Source organism: Opisthorchis viverrini (genome assembly GCF_000715545.1).
Source record: "Opisthorchis viverrini unplaced genomic scaffold opera_v5_27, whole genome shotgun sequence".
Classification (NCBI taxonomy): domain Eukaryota; kingdom Metazoa; phylum Platyhelminthes; class Trematoda; order Opisthorchiida; family Opisthorchiidae; genus Opisthorchis; species Opisthorchis viverrini.
The window spans coordinates 2,082,755-2,101,799 of NW_008751682.1; the positions used below are offsets into that span (position 1 = coordinate 2,082,755).

General features: G+C 40.1%; 1 protein-coding gene across 1 annotated transcript in view; it reads left to right on the forward strand.

The window, feature by feature from the left end:
* Positions 1-15,737, forward strand: part of T265_02223 (hypothetical protein) — a gene marked incomplete at both ends in the record, with an annotated part of 32,821 nt that extends 17,084 nt beyond the window's left edge. The window contains 2 exons of the mRNA XM_009166411.1: positions 3,938-4,021; positions 14,614-15,737. Of these exons, the coding sequence (XP_009164675.1) occupies positions 3,938-4,021; positions 14,614-14,670 (141 nt within the window). The remainder of the gene's footprint in view (positions 1-3,937; positions 4,022-14,613) is intronic.
* Between the last annotated feature and the right edge of the window lie 3,308 nt (positions 15,738-19,045).

The following is a 19,045-nucleotide window of genomic DNA, read 5'->3' on the forward strand; positions in this document are numbered from 1 at the left end:
AGATACAGATTCAACTGAAAATGAAGTAGAATTATGGCAGTATATCGAGGTGTCGGTCGGCCAGGTGTTTCAGCTGGTCCAAGATCATATGACTGTTCGTCAAGTTTGGCTGTTACCATGCAAACGTTTTGCCGCAGGTTGCAGGGTTATCATCAGTGTACAGGGAGCTATGGTGTTCTGATGGAGAGATAATGTTCTCTGGATTGCTGACGGGTCGATTCACAGGAAATTTCCAAGCTGGGCGAACAGGTCAACAGCCTATCAACCTACAAACGGAGAAAGGGGATTTACTGGAGAGTGGTATTCGGCTGAAAAAGCACTCAACGAACATATTACATTCGACTTCACATATAAACTGGTTAAGTAGATATGAACCTAAAACGCTGTCTTAAAATAGCAAGATAGGCCGCATACGAAACAACAACAGCCTGCTGACAGTACCAAGAAGGATGTATCGCTCAACCAAGCAAACTGTGAACCAGTTATTTAGAACAAACATGATAAAAGTAAAACCGCTTAAAATAAAGTTGCATCGCGTCAGTTTGCTGAACCAGCAAACTGAGCCATGTCGAAACAGGAATTGCGAATAGGCCAGTCAAACCGAACAAAGAAAACTCATGAAAAATAAACGACTTCCAATTGGTTAGTCAAATGACAAGACCGATGGGGGCGCAATGCATAAGAATGATACACAGCCCCATTAGAACACAGTGACAGAGCTGCTGAAACGAAGCTGAGAAACAGGTAAGGCGAATAAATGTATCTCAATGCAAAGCTAATTCAAACGGACCAGTCAAAAAATACTTACCATATAGTCTTTAAGCATTCTCGTAGGTAACACATATTAAGCACTCTTTGGAAACTGCCTAAAACCAAGCGTAATCGGGAACTGCCCACCCACAAAGTAATAAATGTGTTTTCAGGCCAATTTCAAAAGAACAGATGAAGTGTCACCTGATCAGGAACCAACCAGTTTATCTTATTTTGCAAAAAGCGGCCACATACAATGCAGCTCCCCATGGAAATCAAAGCCTAGTCGATAAAGTTGCCTCATTCTCCTGGGGATCAGCAGAATGTTCTAGAAAAGCGGCTGACGGTAAAATGTCATATCTTGAGACATTCGGAGATTGTTGACAAAAGAGACGCATCCAACCATATTCCGCGTGCAGAGTGTACGAAATTAAGCAGTCTACATCCAGTTAATGTTGATATTTCAGCTATTCGTTCAAATATCATTTGAGCCTGATAAAATACCTGCATGCATTTTTGTTCAGATTTCCTGTGGACAGAATGTTACGTGACCAGTTTTTCTGAGTGTAAATCTGAATTACCTGACAATATTTCCGCTCATGGTTTTCAGTTATTTGAACTAAAGGCCATGGCAATTTGCTTGGTTGCCATTCAGTCAGAGCATATTGGCCATAAATAACTTAGGAAGTGATTTGCTTCGTGGAACATCGTTTTGCACAGACCAAGAGGAGTAAGATATGAAACGTGGCACAAATCAGCCCATCTATGCATGAGTCAACCACACACTGAGCTGACTGGAAAGCGTTCCAAAATCTGCATTAATGCAGTCCAGTTGTTTTCAAAATTCATTTGCATATGCAAATCTATCTTCTTCCAAACAACGTCCACTTCACCAGCTTAAGGTGGTAGTTTTGAGGGACTCTGTGGTCTTCATTCAAACGCCACAGCATTACGGTCCGGTGAATTCTTGTTTTCAAGTTTTTTTTTACTATTATGCTGTAATCGTGACATGTGGAGGAAAGTACAAGTGAAGTTAATCCAGTCTTTGGTACTCATACTTGCTATGTAGATCTGATTTAACCCCTAATTTGTCGGACAGTTTGTGTGCTGTATGCAATGAACATGATCATCTATCTTAGTATTCTGAACTCATTCTATGTTACAATAAAGATGTCATCTGACATGGCATAGTGGCCTGTAAAACTCTGATGAATCCTCCGTACGGCCATCTCAGTTTGAGGGTTTCATCCTACAGGAACTACACACACAAATGCGAAGACTTGATGAACTATCACGAGACACGACGTTCAAAATCATGTTATCGGCTCCAGGCAACAGGTGTTATTATCAAAAAGGAAACAAGTAAACCTTACCACCATCTTACACATCAAAATAAGGTGTATACTGTTGTGACTATGTGGACATATATCCGACCAGTGTCTCCGGTCGACAGCGTCACTGAGGACTGTCTGCGTCGCTGTTGCCAGATATCTTGTACTTCGGCGGTGTAACATACCAAGGCAACGCCCATCCTTTGCCCTTCATCTCCCTGCCTGATGACATTTGTTCATATAAATTCATGAAAACGCACACTGGAGCGATACAATATGAGGCACACATTCTTTCATCAGTCACGTCCAGCATTAACATAACAGAATGACCGTTTTACTGGAATTTTGAGTGTTATATATCACCCCGGGTCTTAGGTCCGGCCAACGTGTTCAGACAGCTCTTACGAATCACAGTGGCGGGTTTTAATTATGAAAATGGGTTATCATAGTGAACGACATACAAGTAACTATCTGTCCAACTACACACGATGTCTGAATAGCCACCACTTTGACTAAAATATATGAGGTGAAATATCGAACGGCACAGTGACATTTCATGTGTCATGCATGTAAGAAAAACGCCAAGACATGGTCTCTTGTAGTACTCAGTATAGTTTCAGAATTCCTACTGCGTAATGGCCTGCAGATTGCTAGATCGGAAATGTTGTTGAACTGTGCCACGGAACAATTTCTTTTCACCAGAAGAATCTTGTACACAGCGGCTTTGCTCATTTTTTTCAGTGTCAGCCCGATTTCAGTTGTACATTCATACTTCTGTAAATATATTTCTTTGTTCTTCAAAACAGCTTTAAAAGGTAGCTTACTTTGCCCTTAAACTCAACAAGTTTGAATGTGCATCTAAAACGCAACCATGTTGTACAAGGGAAGATTCCCCGTATGACTATAAATTCTACATCTCATCAGCGTCTCCTGTCTCATCATTATTAGCCTTGTTACACATGGGATATTCCAGAAACTTTGCTCCTAATTCAAAACGAAGGTGCAAAATTCAAGCATTAGTCTGTGTTTTAATGCTTCCACCAGCATTGGTCAAAGCTTCCCAGAAGCATGATCTTGATATCAACCACCTAATGGCCTTCCTAATTTTACAAACCATTGTGATACAATGTGAACGTACAGTGTACATGATACTCTTAGTGAGTTGGAGTTAGAAAAAATTAGTTGACTCCTCAGTAGTGAGAAACTCAAAAGTCACGCAGTCTTTCAATCGGAGAAGCCGTAACTCGAGGGGTTAGTAAAAACCAGACCATCTTATTCGAGTCGTGTAGTTCAATAGCCGTATGGTTGTATAATCTCCATGTTCCAGTTAAGGCTTTTGCTGATTGATGATTGCTTGATTGTACTTCTTTTTAAAAACGTCCCTTCAGTTCCTAATAGTGTTAGCAACTTCGCTTTTAGACGTCAATTTGCTTCATGTCATAAGCAGTGAAGAACTGGAATTCCTGCCTGGGATTTATTTATATTCATCCGTTAATATATCCCAGGGGGTCCAGAAAAGCACTGTGGACAGCCTAATCTATGCTTTGCTCTAACACTTTTCGCTAAAAAGTATATTATAATCTCCAGACAATTTTTGCAGGATTTAACAATCATTTTCAAGATGAGTGTGTACACAAAAGACGAAATAGACATTTTTACAACACCTGAAAATTATCTTGTGGTTCTGGAGAGGAAAAGTACTATTCTGAGTATTTTTAGTTTGCGGCACGATTCTGACGGCATGTGCGCACCAGGGTGGATCGCTCAAATATCTTAAATAGTCATGGGACACATCTTGACCGAATTCGCTTCAACGGAAGTGTGTTCTAAATTATGTATTCCTTATCTATTTTCAGGGTTGCCACAGAGTCCTTGTCGATACCTGCCAGTCAAATTTGTCACTGATATGTGCCATAGGAATCATCTTTGCCCTCATTATGGTGAGTAATTCATATGTATGCTGACCGATATGTTTACTTATTAAGTATTCATTGAAGGCAAATTTAAGCACTGCACCATTCAAAGTGGATCAAGTTCTCGGTCCTTAATCGGAATCCCGTGAACTGCAAGAGACACCGCGCTGTTCAAGCATGCTTTTTTATTGCTATTTTGGTGTAGTCGGCTCGTTTCGAGGCGTTTTTGCAAGTACACCGTTGTCACGTCCATGACCTTACTGAATCCGCTCGTTTTTAGAGCCGATTTAGCACCACTAGGATTGTCTTCGAAGTTTTGCTAGCACGGTTGAGAGCCACTAAGCCAATCCACAGGCTTCAAAGCGTCCTAAATTTTTCATTCAAATCAGTCGATAGACCGACATCCTTATGTCACATTTGTCCTGTTGATCGTCACAGAATAGTAAGACGTGCATGACCACGTCACCACTTCCAGCCAAATGGCGAAGGAAGGGGGAGCGAAGACACTGTAACCTACGCAAATGTCACGTGGACGCTGTATTCAACTGTTCTTGAGCGCTACGCCCAAATGCCTCATTGGAATCACTCCCCTGAAATGATTATGAGAAAAACGAGACAACGAAAACCACTGTTTCGTTTGTGAGCCTGAGCATGTTTATTGTCCAGATTTAAATTTAACTTGCGAATTATGTTAGAATTTTCGTGGTCGGTCCTTATTTCGCACTATCTTGTCATCTTAATCTCGTTCACAAACAGTAATCATTTCGCATGAAAAAAATTATGTTACACTTACCAGTCTTTAAGATGAGAAGTGTAGTCTCCTGAGGGAGCATCTAAAATGGAACATCTATGAAGCGCTGTTTACATGTTAAGAGAAAACCTGGCTTACTATTTTTTTCAGACATTGGTTTGTGATGCAGTTTATAACTTCAGCCACAGAACATGATGGAAAATCAACAAACACGTGGAACTGGGGTGTTTGTGGGTGTATTAACAGGATGTGCTCCCATGCTTACCGTACGACGCATCCATTTGATACAATCAATAACCTATTCGCTGGCTAGCTCGACTCAAAAACGGAGAGAAGACAGATGTACGCATGCGGTTGAGATGCATGCGGACTGGCATATAAACCAATATGCACTGGGTAGTGGGAGACTGTACACCAACGTATCACTAAATCATATGCTCCTATATTCTATGAAGGAGTGAAATGGAAAAGATCAAACATATTAATATATAGTTCATTGAATATAAATAAGCCGTTGCTTTCACAGATGTATGAGACTGAGTCCGCCTAGTTGTTGTTCTATACGGCACTTAACGGATGAAGCATAAACCACGTTGTCACTCAAGGAGTTGACACAAAAATCTGAACATTATTAACAGCAAACCAACATCGAATGTTATTAGAATAGTTTCAGCGGTTGACATATGAATTGCGTCGTAGAAAACGGCTGAGGGGCGTCAGGACATGCGGGTGGTGATTAATGAGAGAGGTAATAGGCAAGTATTAGATCACTCCACAATATTCTGTAATCCACATAAAATAACTGTAGTGTGCCGAATCAGTGGTGGTAGGGATCTGTTGATAAACAGTGTTTCAAATTAGGGACTCAGCGAGGTGGTTGTTCGAAGGCTCACTGGCCTTTTTGGAGCCACGGTCTCCAAACGTGTGAGGTCTATCCCAGCTGGGACTCGGTATGTACTTCTAACCGTGATGTGTAAAAGCATTCTTCCAGCTTCCTTCATAGAGATCCAATTAGCCTCTTCCTTTCAGTAGATTTTTCGGTTATCTAGAAACAAGTTGAATCCTCTTGCACTAGTATACCAATATTTAACTGGATATAAGACGCCGAAACTGGAATGATGGGTGTTGCTTCACCTTCTTCGAGATTAAGGGTCAGATATTTCTAAGTAGTCCACTACGGAATGTTTGAAACGTCAGTTCTGAGTATACACTTGTCACTAGGGAATATTAAGGCCGCTAAGTGTTGAAAGCGTTTGGGAGTCAAAGGATAGGAGAAATTATCGACCCCATATGATCATTTATGTTCATGGTTTCACAGCTGAATCCTGTAAAATACGTTGAGCCGTACAGACGCACCGTGAAGAATTCTGTAGATTTGTATAACAATGCTTTCAGTGAAACACCCAGCGATGGATTACAAATAATATGATGAAGCTTAGTGATTAGGATTTAGTGAATCGCCCTAAAAATCCTTCGATAAACCCAGGTATGTCATCTCTGTGCGTACTCTATAACCGATTCGATCTACAGATTTGTGAGAAGTCTCTAGGATCAAAAACCAGGCTGCTAACTTGATATAAGCAGCAGTTCTCTCAAGACAACGATGAGTTGACGTCTGACTAGAATCGCTTATTATAGAACTTGGCAGAAGTAATGTTATTGGCCCATAATTCTCAAACTAACCCTTATACGTTTGTTTAAAATCCAGCCTTTTACCCGAAAATAGTCTCGTATCGGTGCTTACGTGCACAGGCTGTATTTTTAGTAGCAAGAAATGCCAGTTGAATCGGGAAATTCCTTGTTTTACTTTTTTAGGCTCACTAATGTGTAAGTTAAGACGTTTCAAATTGCTGTCGGAGCGGAAAATATGCACACGTCGTTGGAAAATTTGTCTTTGTGTACAGGTCTGTAACAATCATTTACCAACAGGATACACCTCCTTTGCATTAACGGCAAGTACCGCTGCAAGGAACAAACCGTTTTAGTTCGACATGAAAGCGTAGGCTCTTGTTTCTCAGGAATCAAGTTCGAAGTATAGATCGGTAGCAGAATGTCGGACGTGCGAAACACACGCTTGTGTAGGAGATCACAGTCTGTCTTGTAGATTCGGTGACATCAAGTAATTTTAATTGGCTTAATTTTCAGCATTTCAATGGCCATGTTTTCACCTAGAGAAACAATTCTTGGCCGCTCTTCAGCCGTTCGAAGAGAAAACTGCTACAGGGTGTGCTGGTAAATAATTAACTCAAATATCTTTTGAGAAAATATTCTCTCATTTGTCTCTTGGCCGAGATTTTTATGACGTAAGTACTTTTTACTTCATGCAACAAGTTGTTTTGTGGTCTCTAAATCAGAACGTCGCCGCTGTCATTCACCTTAGGAAATATCATGGAAATTCGTATTTTGACCAAATACCTCAAGAGCGACGCAGCTATCGGAAATCCTTACACTTAAGCAGTGGAACAAACAGTAGTGCACACTATCCTCGGCTGCCCTGATTGCGTAGAGTTCTATTGCCGAAAGGGTCTGATCAAGTGAACTCGTGCACGGTGACAACAATTCTGTCCATTCTTTTATTCCCCATTTGGGTCGCTTTTTCTAAGACGTCTTCAGAGTTTTGTAAATAGGCGCATGTACACAGACATGTAGAAATCCAGTTATATTGCCCTTTTTGATCGCATCACAAACATTATACATTGCCGAGTCGAAAATTCTACGAGTCCCTTTAAGTTCCTCAAGTTTGGACGGTACTGTCGTTTCTAAGTAAACCTTTGTCGGTTTATCGGTTGACATTTTTAATATAATTGACTTTGTCCCTGAGATAGTTTCATACTCTCGGCTCGAGTGAGAGGTGGGGCGTGAACTTGCGTGCAGCTCCTTTGGTATATTTAAAGACGGCTAGTGATCCTGATAACAAGATATTTGAACACTTAGTGAATGTAACAGACTTATTCAGTTGAACAAACGTTATATGTTGCAAATCCACTGATACCGCAAATTGTTACATATCTCTAAACTTATGTACGTAAATATTCTCGTTCAAAAAATACGTTCTTAGAAATTCATTGAACTTCAGAATAGGCTACAAGGGATAAAGGTAAACTTAGTTTTGTCTTAAAAATACTAGGGTATAGATTATGCTGCTGCAAAAACTTTAGTCCTTTCAGACCTGACTCAGAAATATGGTTGTGTTTCGGTGCAACACAGTTTACTCCTGCCCACTGACTTAAACGTTCTGTGCTAACCCTTTTTGATTACAGATCACCGCAGCCATGACTATGGCCACAGTCGTCATAAAATATTTTAGTCTGTATACTGGGTCGTCTTTCCTTAGCTTGTTTCTCAACTCTACTGGGTTACAGACAGTGAAGTCAACATTGTCGTGAATTCAGGCAATAACATATTTTGTCAAACTTCCAGTTGGTTGACTTCTGACCGCGCAGTCACGTGTCAAAAGTTCAAGAGTGCACTGTGCAAAAACCCAGTGATACATGAAAATGGATTTCTGATTGGCTAAAATAGATGTGCACCGGCATGATCATCCGTAGACCTTCCGTCTAGGGTAGTGGCCACTCGACCTGTGCTGGGTGTGGATGACCCGTCCCTTATGTCGACAGTTCTAGTGTGGTCGTACCAGGCCGTCAGACAGAGCGGGCAGATACTCTCTGATCCAGAATTTTGACAACAATAGTGTCCAGCAATCAAATACGCAGTAAGCGAAGTACAGGCCTATGGGCTGAAATTGGATACATGTCCGCTTGATTGTTCAGATTTATGCGCGCTTGTTTTTTACTCTAAGTCTCCGGTATGTCCAGGTCATTTTGACTACCTGTCAGGCTTATTCGTTGCTTTACAGGTCACCGTTGTCGTGCGAAAATTGCCAGGAATTTACAGTAGCAAAAGAATAAACCCTATATACTCCATGTCTTTAAATTATCCATCGCCCAACTTATGGCCCCTCCTGTCGCTTCAACGCGAAATTTGAGGTAGTCGGCCCGAGCGTGACCGGTTTGCATGCGCGTCTTCAGTGGAATCTATTCTGAAGTCGTTCATGCCGTAAGGCATTTTTAGACAGAGCTATGTGTCTAGGCCCCTGAGGCCTCCAAGGAATATATCATCTATCATACCTCGTCAAGCTTTAACACTGATGGACTCGAAAGCTGTTTCCCTAGGCTGCGCATCCGTGGAAATATGTGCATAACATTGTCCTGTTGAAACCACTGATAAATTTTCGGGAACAATAGTGAGTTTTGTGGGATGTGCTTTAAACATTAAAGATTATCTCCATGAGTGCGCTCAGAAAAAGCGGGAGGTCGGTTGGAATTTCAATGTGCTATCCTTTGCTGTTTGCATGCTTGGAATAAGTATGGCCTAACTGTCGTGTGCACAAGAATTTTCTCACTCCATTGCTATATTTTGCCGTTCAAACATGACAGGGAACTTTTTGTGTCTTTCCGTCACTGTCATTCTAACCGAACCCTACGTGCACTAATACTTTTGAGTATTATGCCAATAATCTTGTGGCGATTCTTGTGTATCTTTGGCTAAAAAGCATTCCATGATCTATGCACTTCAGAAATTAAGCGGAATTTTCGAAGGAAAATCATTTGAATCCGTGCAAAGGAAATGAGTCAACAAGTTCAAATCTTTTTTCAGTGAAAAATGAGTGATGATTGTGCTTAAATGCTTAATCATGTGTTACGTTTTGTGCTTGTTGTTAAGATATATCACGTGAACTCGAGTAGGTCAAAAAAGGAACCTCCTAGAATAAGTTCTCACCGCACCAGCTTCCACACATGTTCTCCTTACTGATCATCAGGGTTTAGGTGTTCTTTCAGTGCGTAGGATGACAGAATTTAACACAAAACCCTAGAATTAATTAAGAAGGAGAGTGTGTTCGTACATGTGACGCCTTCACGAAAGCTTGCTCTACTTTAAGTCGATATGCAGCAACAACTATTGGAACACAGAGCGTCAGACGCCCACCAAGTGAGTAACAAGCTAAGTTGGTGAGCCCAATCACTTATGCATTACAGTAAATTAGCTAATAGCAAACTTGTATGTTCTGCGTATTTGCATCCCGATTTGTTGTTCTTCCTGGTTACTGCAGATCATCATTACCACTGACAACCTGCTCACAGTGAAAGTTTGAAAGTGGCAAACGATGTGTATGATATTGATACTGATGCTGATGAATATGGGGGTATGACAAAGCGTAGCATATATAATGGAGGAAAAGCTGATCTGAAGAACAAGATAAGATGAAAATTATTTTCCGCCTATATTTTCTAAATTTTTCGAGAGCCAGTTTGATTGGGACTATTGCTAAAACACCATATCAGACCTAGTAGGTGCCCAGTATCCGCACAATGCTCTCAGCCGCAAAACATTTACAAGTGATACAAGTGAATAAAACTTTTTACTTTTGTTGCAGTCCTAATCTACGTTCATATTTTTGTGGCTCACTAGATTTCATTGTTTACCGAGGCAACCATGCCTCTGGCTGAAAAGTCCTGTGGGATAATTTTCCAGCATTGCTAAGACACCGGGATGCCTAAATGCGGCTTAAAAGTTTGGACTGATACTCCCAACTTAATTGCTTGATTGGTTTAGTTCATCAGGGTCGGGTCATAGCTTTCGAAAATTCCATCCCATTGTGCGAATAATGAGCGCCGGCTTGTTAAGTCATGTACACCCTGGTTTTTGTCTTCTGCTTGCCCAGCCTGCTTAGCGGAATTTCCATACACTTAGCGAGCAGCCTGTATTTCTCCTCAGAAACAGTCTGAAATGATTGTGAGTGAATGTTATCTGAATGAAACATCCCCCTTGTTCAAGTGCCTGATTATTAAGGTCGTCTTCTGTGGGAAACGCGAAACCGAATTCAAAGAACGCAACGAGGAAATGCGCAATGCATCTTTTGGTGAATTCCAATATTCCGAATAGGGAGACATGATTTTGGAAGACTGACCAAGGACCAGCAAACAACCGAGGCGGTTAACAACAATGAATATTGTTGAACGTGCAATAAGTCAAATGTTGGCTATTTCAGTCCCGTAACAGAAATATGATAACTCTATCCAAATAGCCTGCAGTGGATTCACCATAGCCACCACCACACCAGTGGTAACCCTACAGACTCGCAAATTTGGAGAATAGCATTCAGCATTGCTTTTGATTTTCACAGAACAAGGGGAAACGTGTAATATTCTGATAACCACAGATTTCAGAACCCAGTCGACTTTGTTGCAGAGCGTATGCCAAATCAACGCTCGTCCGCATTCGTTTAAGTAACTCCCCTGTAAAATGATAGAAAATTAATGTCACATAACACGGCACGATCAACCACCACAAAATGAGTTCAAGATTCCTCCAAGTTGGTCCTTTGCACTGTTATTCGTGGGATATTCCGTCGATTGATGCTTCTAAGAAAACTGAAGGGTCATCTGGTGGGTGTCTGACTTAAAGCGAAAAAATCGGACAAAAGCGGGACTAAGAGAACGCCTCAACACTCGAGTTGTGTCACTTGCTTGCTTTTAGAATCTCCTAAAAAAAGTGATTCCTGTTGTAAGATTTTACGGTCTCCAATGTTCGTAATCCTTGATCACAAGTTTAGATCAACTCAGTGTAGAATGAGTACCGTACCGTCAGTAGCAATCAGGTTGTGTGAGCAAAATTTCACTTACTGGTTCTCAATTAACTGACTTATTATATATATATCATATATATATATCATATATATATATATATCACATATATAATCAAACTGAAAAACAAAAATAATCCCACCAAGGTTGAATATAACCAGAAAAACAATGAATGTGAAACTTATAACCACACACCTATTTTTACAAGCGGTCACTGAAATACATTAAAAAAAGGCTTTATGATTTTTTCGCTTTGAAGACTTCACCCGATAGATTACACTCCTCTACTGATAGTTACAATGCTCAGAAGGCAAATCATATGTAGTTACCTAAAAAACTGGTGTGTTGCTAAACGGACGCTGTAATATAAATGTGTTCATTAACAAGAAGCTTTTGCTGATTTCTAAGAAAACACGATATTTTTGGAAAATCAGAATAAATACCAGTGTTGGAACTGAGACAGTTCCATAAAGCAATAGAGAACGTCAAACAAAGAGCGTGAAACTTGTGGAATCAAAGCCTCTGAAAAGTCCGAATGACCCCTAAATACTAAGTAACATAAACCCAGCCAACAGCTATTCAATAGGTTCAATCAAGAATGCCGAAAGCAAGTCAATCTAGAATTTTCGCCAACGTGGGAGCTTTGAATTTGTAGTCAGACAACCTCTGTACAGGCGTTCATGCTCACCTACCCAGATAGGCATACCTCAACTCAACGTGATTCTCAAGCCAAGTGTCAATTCCAGCGATAAATAGTCATTTACCATGACCGCCCCAGATTCACTGCTTTGATCAGGTTTATCTGACATCAATATCTGAGCCAGAACCAGCGACGCGAAAGAATTACCTTTTTTGTTAAAAGCCGTCAAAGATAACGTAACTTTTCAGTCTATATATGGTCTACGTCTACCGATGGCTATGTTCCTGAATACTGTTTGTGAGTTGATATTTGTACCATAAAATAGTATGGCCTCCACATCCAAACCTTCACGCATGATGAAAGCCAATAGACTTGGATCTCCGTACTCCTTGTAATTGTTCATCCTCAGTCTGATAAACCTTGTGATAAGTGAGAAATGAGACGTAATCGATATATAGTAATTCCCCCAACGGAGAAAAAATACCATAATTTTATTTACAAAACAGAAGGAAGTAGCCACCCTGTTTACACCTAGTTTTACGGCAGTTACAAGCCCCCGAATAGTACAGACTAAAAGGAAACCAAAAAACAAAGTCAAACGAGCCATCGTTTGAGTGACTGGGATGACACTGCCGAACTCATGCTCTGCTGAACAACAGGTCGAAAGAATAACTCGCCGGGTCGATCACCCTCACCGAAGTCCGAATCAGGCTTGCGTGTGTGACAACTGATGTTTATTTCATCTGACTGGTTGACTATTCACATCATTGTCATGGTGCCGCAAGGTTTTTATGCTTAAAGCGAGAACCACCGTGACTGTAAAATTGTTTTGGCCTTTTAGAATGCTTCAACTGGTGAATTTATTGAGTACTATGCATGATCAGAAGTTGCCTATATGTAGCGTATTCAGTCCCCACACGACTTTTGTGAGCAAGATCGGTCATTGTATCAGTATTCCATTATTCAATATCGAGTCACCATGAGTACAGTTTATCAATCCTGCTATTCATCTACAATCATTGACTTGTTGCCGGCTTCCTAACCATCTGGTGAGACGTCACTTATAATTGTTCGCTCCTCCATGCAGCGATATCTAGCTTCTAATCAGTACATAGAAACCATATCAAATTAATTCGTCGACCACATTTACTCACACTGTCATATCCTGAAAAACACGTTGTACCTAGAAGTTCACCTTGCTCATATCGATGTCGTACTGCACTAGCATACAATGAATCGTTCCTCTGTGCAGAACAGTCGAAGATGAACTTTGATTGTTGGTCTTCTATGGATGCACTTAGCGTAAAACTCTTCGACGTATTGCTAAAGAAAATATGAAAAATCGAAACGAGTAAAATAGCCTCACAGAGATATGCGAATGTGTAAACTTCATGAAACTCCTGAAGCAAAGACAATGCAAATCTTGCGCTAATTGACGAGAAAAAACTGTTCAACAGGTCTTGTGGTCCCAAAGTTTTACATCCAAGAATTGTTGCGAAATCGATTTCATGGAAATCCATACTTTTATGCACTTTTATTTGCCCTGATCTTCATCGAGCGGTTCATTGAAATGTATTTACAACCCTTGAGTCGAAGAAATCTATCACACATTTAAGTTCATTGCATACCTAGTAATACTTTATCAACTGTAGTTTATCCGCACACTTCACTTCAAGTAGTGGTAGCTTGATTCTAGCTTTTGACATCTATTCAATAGCAATTTTAAGAATAAGACACTTTCTGGTAACTGGTAGATCTCAGTTAGAGCTTTTAGCCAACCTGAAGTGCAAAGGAAAATTCCAAACACTGACTCAAACTTACCTTATTATTCATCTCTTAATTAGCCGTTCAATAAACAAAAATCTTGCAATAGCTACAGAATCTACACACCTTGCATTTTCGCGAGTCCGTTTATCCTACACCTTTGAAAATGATTAACTGCATAACAATGCGTAAATCATTTAGAGAATAAACCGATGAAATAATGTCGCCGAACTGGATATGTAAATAACTGCATACCAGTGAATAAATTTTTCCAAACTATACATGTTAAATTGGTTGGCAGACATGGTGGCATGTACGAAACTTGGGATACGAGCTCAAATGCAGCCAATAATTTCCTTCAGTGCCTAGCGCATTTTTGTGGGGTGAGAGTTCATTGACATGCCGGAAGAGAAGTTAATATTATGATATCTGTTATGTAGCCAAGGAACAAGTATCCTGCGGTCGGCAATACACAATGAAAGTCGAAAGTGACAAGACAAAATAGGCACGAACAGTTCCTCACGATTATTCTTTCGGAGCAGAATACCACGTGTCATTTTAGATTTTGCAAGCTGGCCATCATCAGTGAACACAATTAGACAATGCGATTCAAAGTTCTGACACTTTTTCGCAGAATTCCTCGAAGAAGACTTCCCATCACCTTCTAAGCGTAATACCAATATACTTGAAACTTAAGACAAAACAGGCGAACTATAGTTATAATTTTTACACTCATGTTGCCTATCTATGAGAGACAGCTGGTCTGTAATTTCCACAAAGCCGTCTATCGGTCTCACTCTCTCTCTCACTTTTCCCACAGATTTCCGGTATGGTTTGCTCCATGATGCTGTGTTGTGCGCTAAGAGAGATCAGCTAAATGCTTCACAGACTTGCGATATTCTGAACTTCACTTGTTCGTCCCCTGACGCAACGCTTGTGCCCGGAAGAATTGCGAAGAACACACTGTGCATGCATCTGTTAGACTAATAACCATGTTATGCTCACATTTGGACATTTAATGAATGCGTTTATTGGCATATTTACAGAATGAGTCCTCTATGACATTAAGGTATTTAATGCTGAGGCGCTGCGCTACACCAGAGTTCCTTTGTAACACTAGTATTATTGAAATTTTGTTTTCGCCAGAACAATTTTAGAGACCTGGATGGACCTATTCACATGAAAATTAAACATAGAGCGTTTTTATTTGAATGCCTTTAAACGCTGTACTAATGTCCTTGTTTGACCCAGCAGTATTATAAAGGCGTAGGAATGTTTCTTTCCCACAAACATTTTGTCTTATTTCCCAGACTGCTTCGGTCCAATTGTAACTTTTATTCTTGAATAAGTTGATTCCATTTTTAAGGTTTCAGCTGAGATTTTTATCCGCATCAGGATCGATATCCAAAAATATGATCTTGTCCCAAGCGTCCTGTAAAATTATTATGCGTGTGGTTTAGCCATAGATGTGTTATCACTGGTGAGCCATGTGTTACCAATGAGTTCTGGGTCACAGAGTTTTAATTCAAACGAACATATATAATCGATTTTTACTAAGAAGCGATAGTGCGTCAAGTTAGCAAAGGTGCTGGTTCAACTGGTTTGATTCGTCTCATATTCGTCTCGCTTACCACAGTCCATTATGCGCCTGGACACACTCCTATTTCTGGGGGCAGTGCACCACCAGCATCGCCGTCACTTGAACGCTAGTGATTTGGCGACGAGTTGGTGGCCTTAAATACGGGTCTGTCTTCTACTTTCCGAACGCGGCGATGAACTTGGTACGTTTGGATTTTCACTTCCAGAAACCGAAACATCTAACCGACTTTGGTGTTTTGGATTTCATAAAAATTTTAATTTACTCAATCCTTATTATCTTGGTACCATACTGTGAAAAATGTGACTAGTGAAATGTAAACAGCTCAGTACGAAACGTCTACAACTAATGAGGAATATAAATATTTGGAAATAAAGCTTTGTTATTTATAAGTATCTACTGTTTGAATTTGTAAGTGGAGGGCTGAAATAATGTTTGAAAGTTCAGCTTTTTCAATCTTGGAAATGGTACGTAGGTTAATCGCAGTTTCCGCAGGATTATTAGACTTGATTTTGAATACATAATCGTAAGAATATTAAGGATTTGACCGCTTTTCAGTTTGCTGGAGTAAACATGACGCTAGCTCGTGCTCTAGTAATTGAGATATATTTTCGATCCACATGCTAACTTTTAGTCCAATGACTGCCACATAATGGCAATAATACAATGGTTAGTTGGCTGCTTGTTACCTGGCTACAGCGTCGAATTCAAAAGTTTGAAGGAACAACAACACTCATCAGATGATCGTTTAGGTTTTCGGATTTCCGTAATACTTATAAGTGAACTTTGTAGCGGTGCTCGAGGCTCTCTGTACCTCACTTCATCCTACGTACCACTGCATATTTCGACTTTTAGTATACTTATGGGATATGCACACCCTTGACACAAATTAGCTTGATGTTCATGGGGGTCCCAACTGAATCTTAGCTGGACTTCTCATTCGATACACTCTTCAGTTGTTGAAACACAGTTACTTTAAAATGAACGGCAAAGTTATGCAGCCTGACTTCAGGCATAAAATTGATGGAAACTCGGGCACTGGGCCAACCTGGTAAGCCACAAGAAGGGTGAAACAAAGCGTTTAATTTGGAGGAATTTTTAGCAACCCTATGAGTAGAGTGCCCCGCCAACCATTCTCAAAATAGGGTTTCTTGTCATTCAGGACGGACTAATTTCGCTCTGTTGCAGAATTTTGTTCTGCTGGTCATGTGTATACCATATGTTGTTGTAAATGAAATTCCTAAGAGGTCAAACGAAGTGGTGTAGCAGAGTGACAGCTTTTTCAAGTCGCAATTCTGTTGCACTAATATTTGCCCCCGATGCAGATTCGGAAGAAGAAATTATTGCGCTTATCATCCCGCTTGATTTTAAAAATTACAAGAAACAAATAGTTTAAGCAAAATATCCGTTTTGATTATTGTTTGAATAAAGGTAAGAGTATCAGTACTTTCTCTTAAGGTTCGAAAATCATATTTTTGCTAATTATACGACATACGCGTACACTTTGATCCCCATTAGCCAGTAAGGACTTTTCTTTCCACCGTATTAGGTCAGCATTCACGGGATCCGTATTTTCACATTCTTTTCCTGTTTGTGTGCCTCTGGTGCTTGCTACATTTCTTTGCGTTCAAAGATTATATGTACACATTGCTGTACCACGCCGTTCTCTTCTTATAGAGCTATGCTGTCAAAACTGATGTCGAATGAGTTAGACTGACACATTAGCGGCTTTCTAGCGGATAATTGGTTTAGCGGTCTACGTCGAGCAATAACAGAAACGGCATGACGTGATTCTCACAGGCATCAGCATCGTGCTAAGTAAACTCAACACCCATGGAGAGAATATTAACCGTTGGGTACTTTTGTGAAGTACATACAACTGATGATTTGCAATGGGGATAAAACAGCTGTACTGTTCTGCACTGCTCAAAATGAAGCAGTTGCACTTATAGGATAAAATCTTCACAAAGAATAAACATTTCGTTTATTTGATTTTAGTAACTGCTCATCAACAGCGACCTATGATATTCCGGTAGTCTCTACTAGCGTTATTTACCGAGGTGCTCAACTGCTAAAGCATGTTAACCTATGATATCCGGTAGTCTCTACTAGCGTTATTTACCGAGGTGCTCAACTGCTAAAGCATGTTATCATAAATTCGAGTCAAGCCTCTGGATTAAATTAGAAAGCAAAAATATGACTTCCTCAAGCTTTCTGGGCAACATATAAATAAGGGGTCAAGAATCACCAAAAACACGTATATATATATATATATATATATATAACCTCTAGTAACCAAACTCCACAAGTAATAGCAAGGCATCTATGTGATTTTGTGAAACGCACTCATTCTTCATTAAAACTTTCAGCATTCTCTAAGGAATGTTGAAAAAACCATTTTGGTCTATCCGGCCAAGATGTAGGCCCTCAATCTACTTACAGCAGGCTAACCTTGTCGCATATTTAACAGAACACTATTTGATATCTCGGTAATCTCGCAAAATCTTATATACTTTGGACCTCAAGCGATTATTTAGGCTTCAAAAAGGGATTGGATCCAAAAGGACAAATGACCATTACTTCTTCCTAGTTGGCAAATTGTTTTCATGTCCCTGATATAGTAAATCCGTACTCGCCCAGGCGTTTGCACGGCACAGCATGTCATTAAAAAACCTGGGCTCGGAGGAGATTCCATGAACAATGTACAACGAATGGCTTTGAAGATTCCAGCTGCATAAAAGTCTCCAGAACTGGCATTAAACTCTGTTGTTAACAATTTCCTCAGTAGATTACGGTAAAGCCGTTAGCAATAGAGGTTCAGACCACATACTGGGTCCTAGTCGGTTTAAACTGTCTAACAATTGAGCTCTAAGCACCGTATTCATTGTTTGAAGATTAGAATGCGAATTCAAAAGCACAGGCACCAATTATTTATGTGATTAAAGCCTCACACAGATCACCCAAGTTTAGTAGGAACAAATTACAATCGGAATAGGCTACTTACCGCTTATGCATACCTAAACCTCTTCTTAACCAACAGTCGATGAAGTTGTAACACAATTGACCAACCCAGAAAACTAGAAACCTCCATGTGCGCTGCATCTGTTTGCCCCTCACCCATCAGAACACTCATGAAAATATTGCTACCTGTAAGGGTATAATGAACCATGCATCTAAAAATCCCAACCATTACCCACAAGCTACACAGATAGCTGTCGATATGAGCTAAATTTGGAAACCCAGCAGAGAGTTTTTAAAGCAGAAGCACTTTCGATTTTTTTCTATCTCTGGAATTAATGGGGGCAACATTCTTTTAGACCTGGAAGTAGGAACGCAGGGGATGTCGAAGGTTCCAGCCAACTGTTCCAAATGTACCAATTATAATTCAGCACTATTTAAGTAGCATATTTGAAACCCAGTTGGAACTGAGAAATGCTGGCCACCTATAACATAAAGAAAAGTTTTTTAATCTCCATAAGTCGTTTCAGACAGACCAATAAATAGATATATTGCGTAGATTTATTGGTGGGAAATATAGTACGTTTCTTCTCGACAAATGCTGGAGGTCTAATCCAGTTCATTGTGGCAGCCTCAACAAATTTTGCAATCGTCTCACCACCTGTTCATGAGTAATATGAGTATATATATATATATA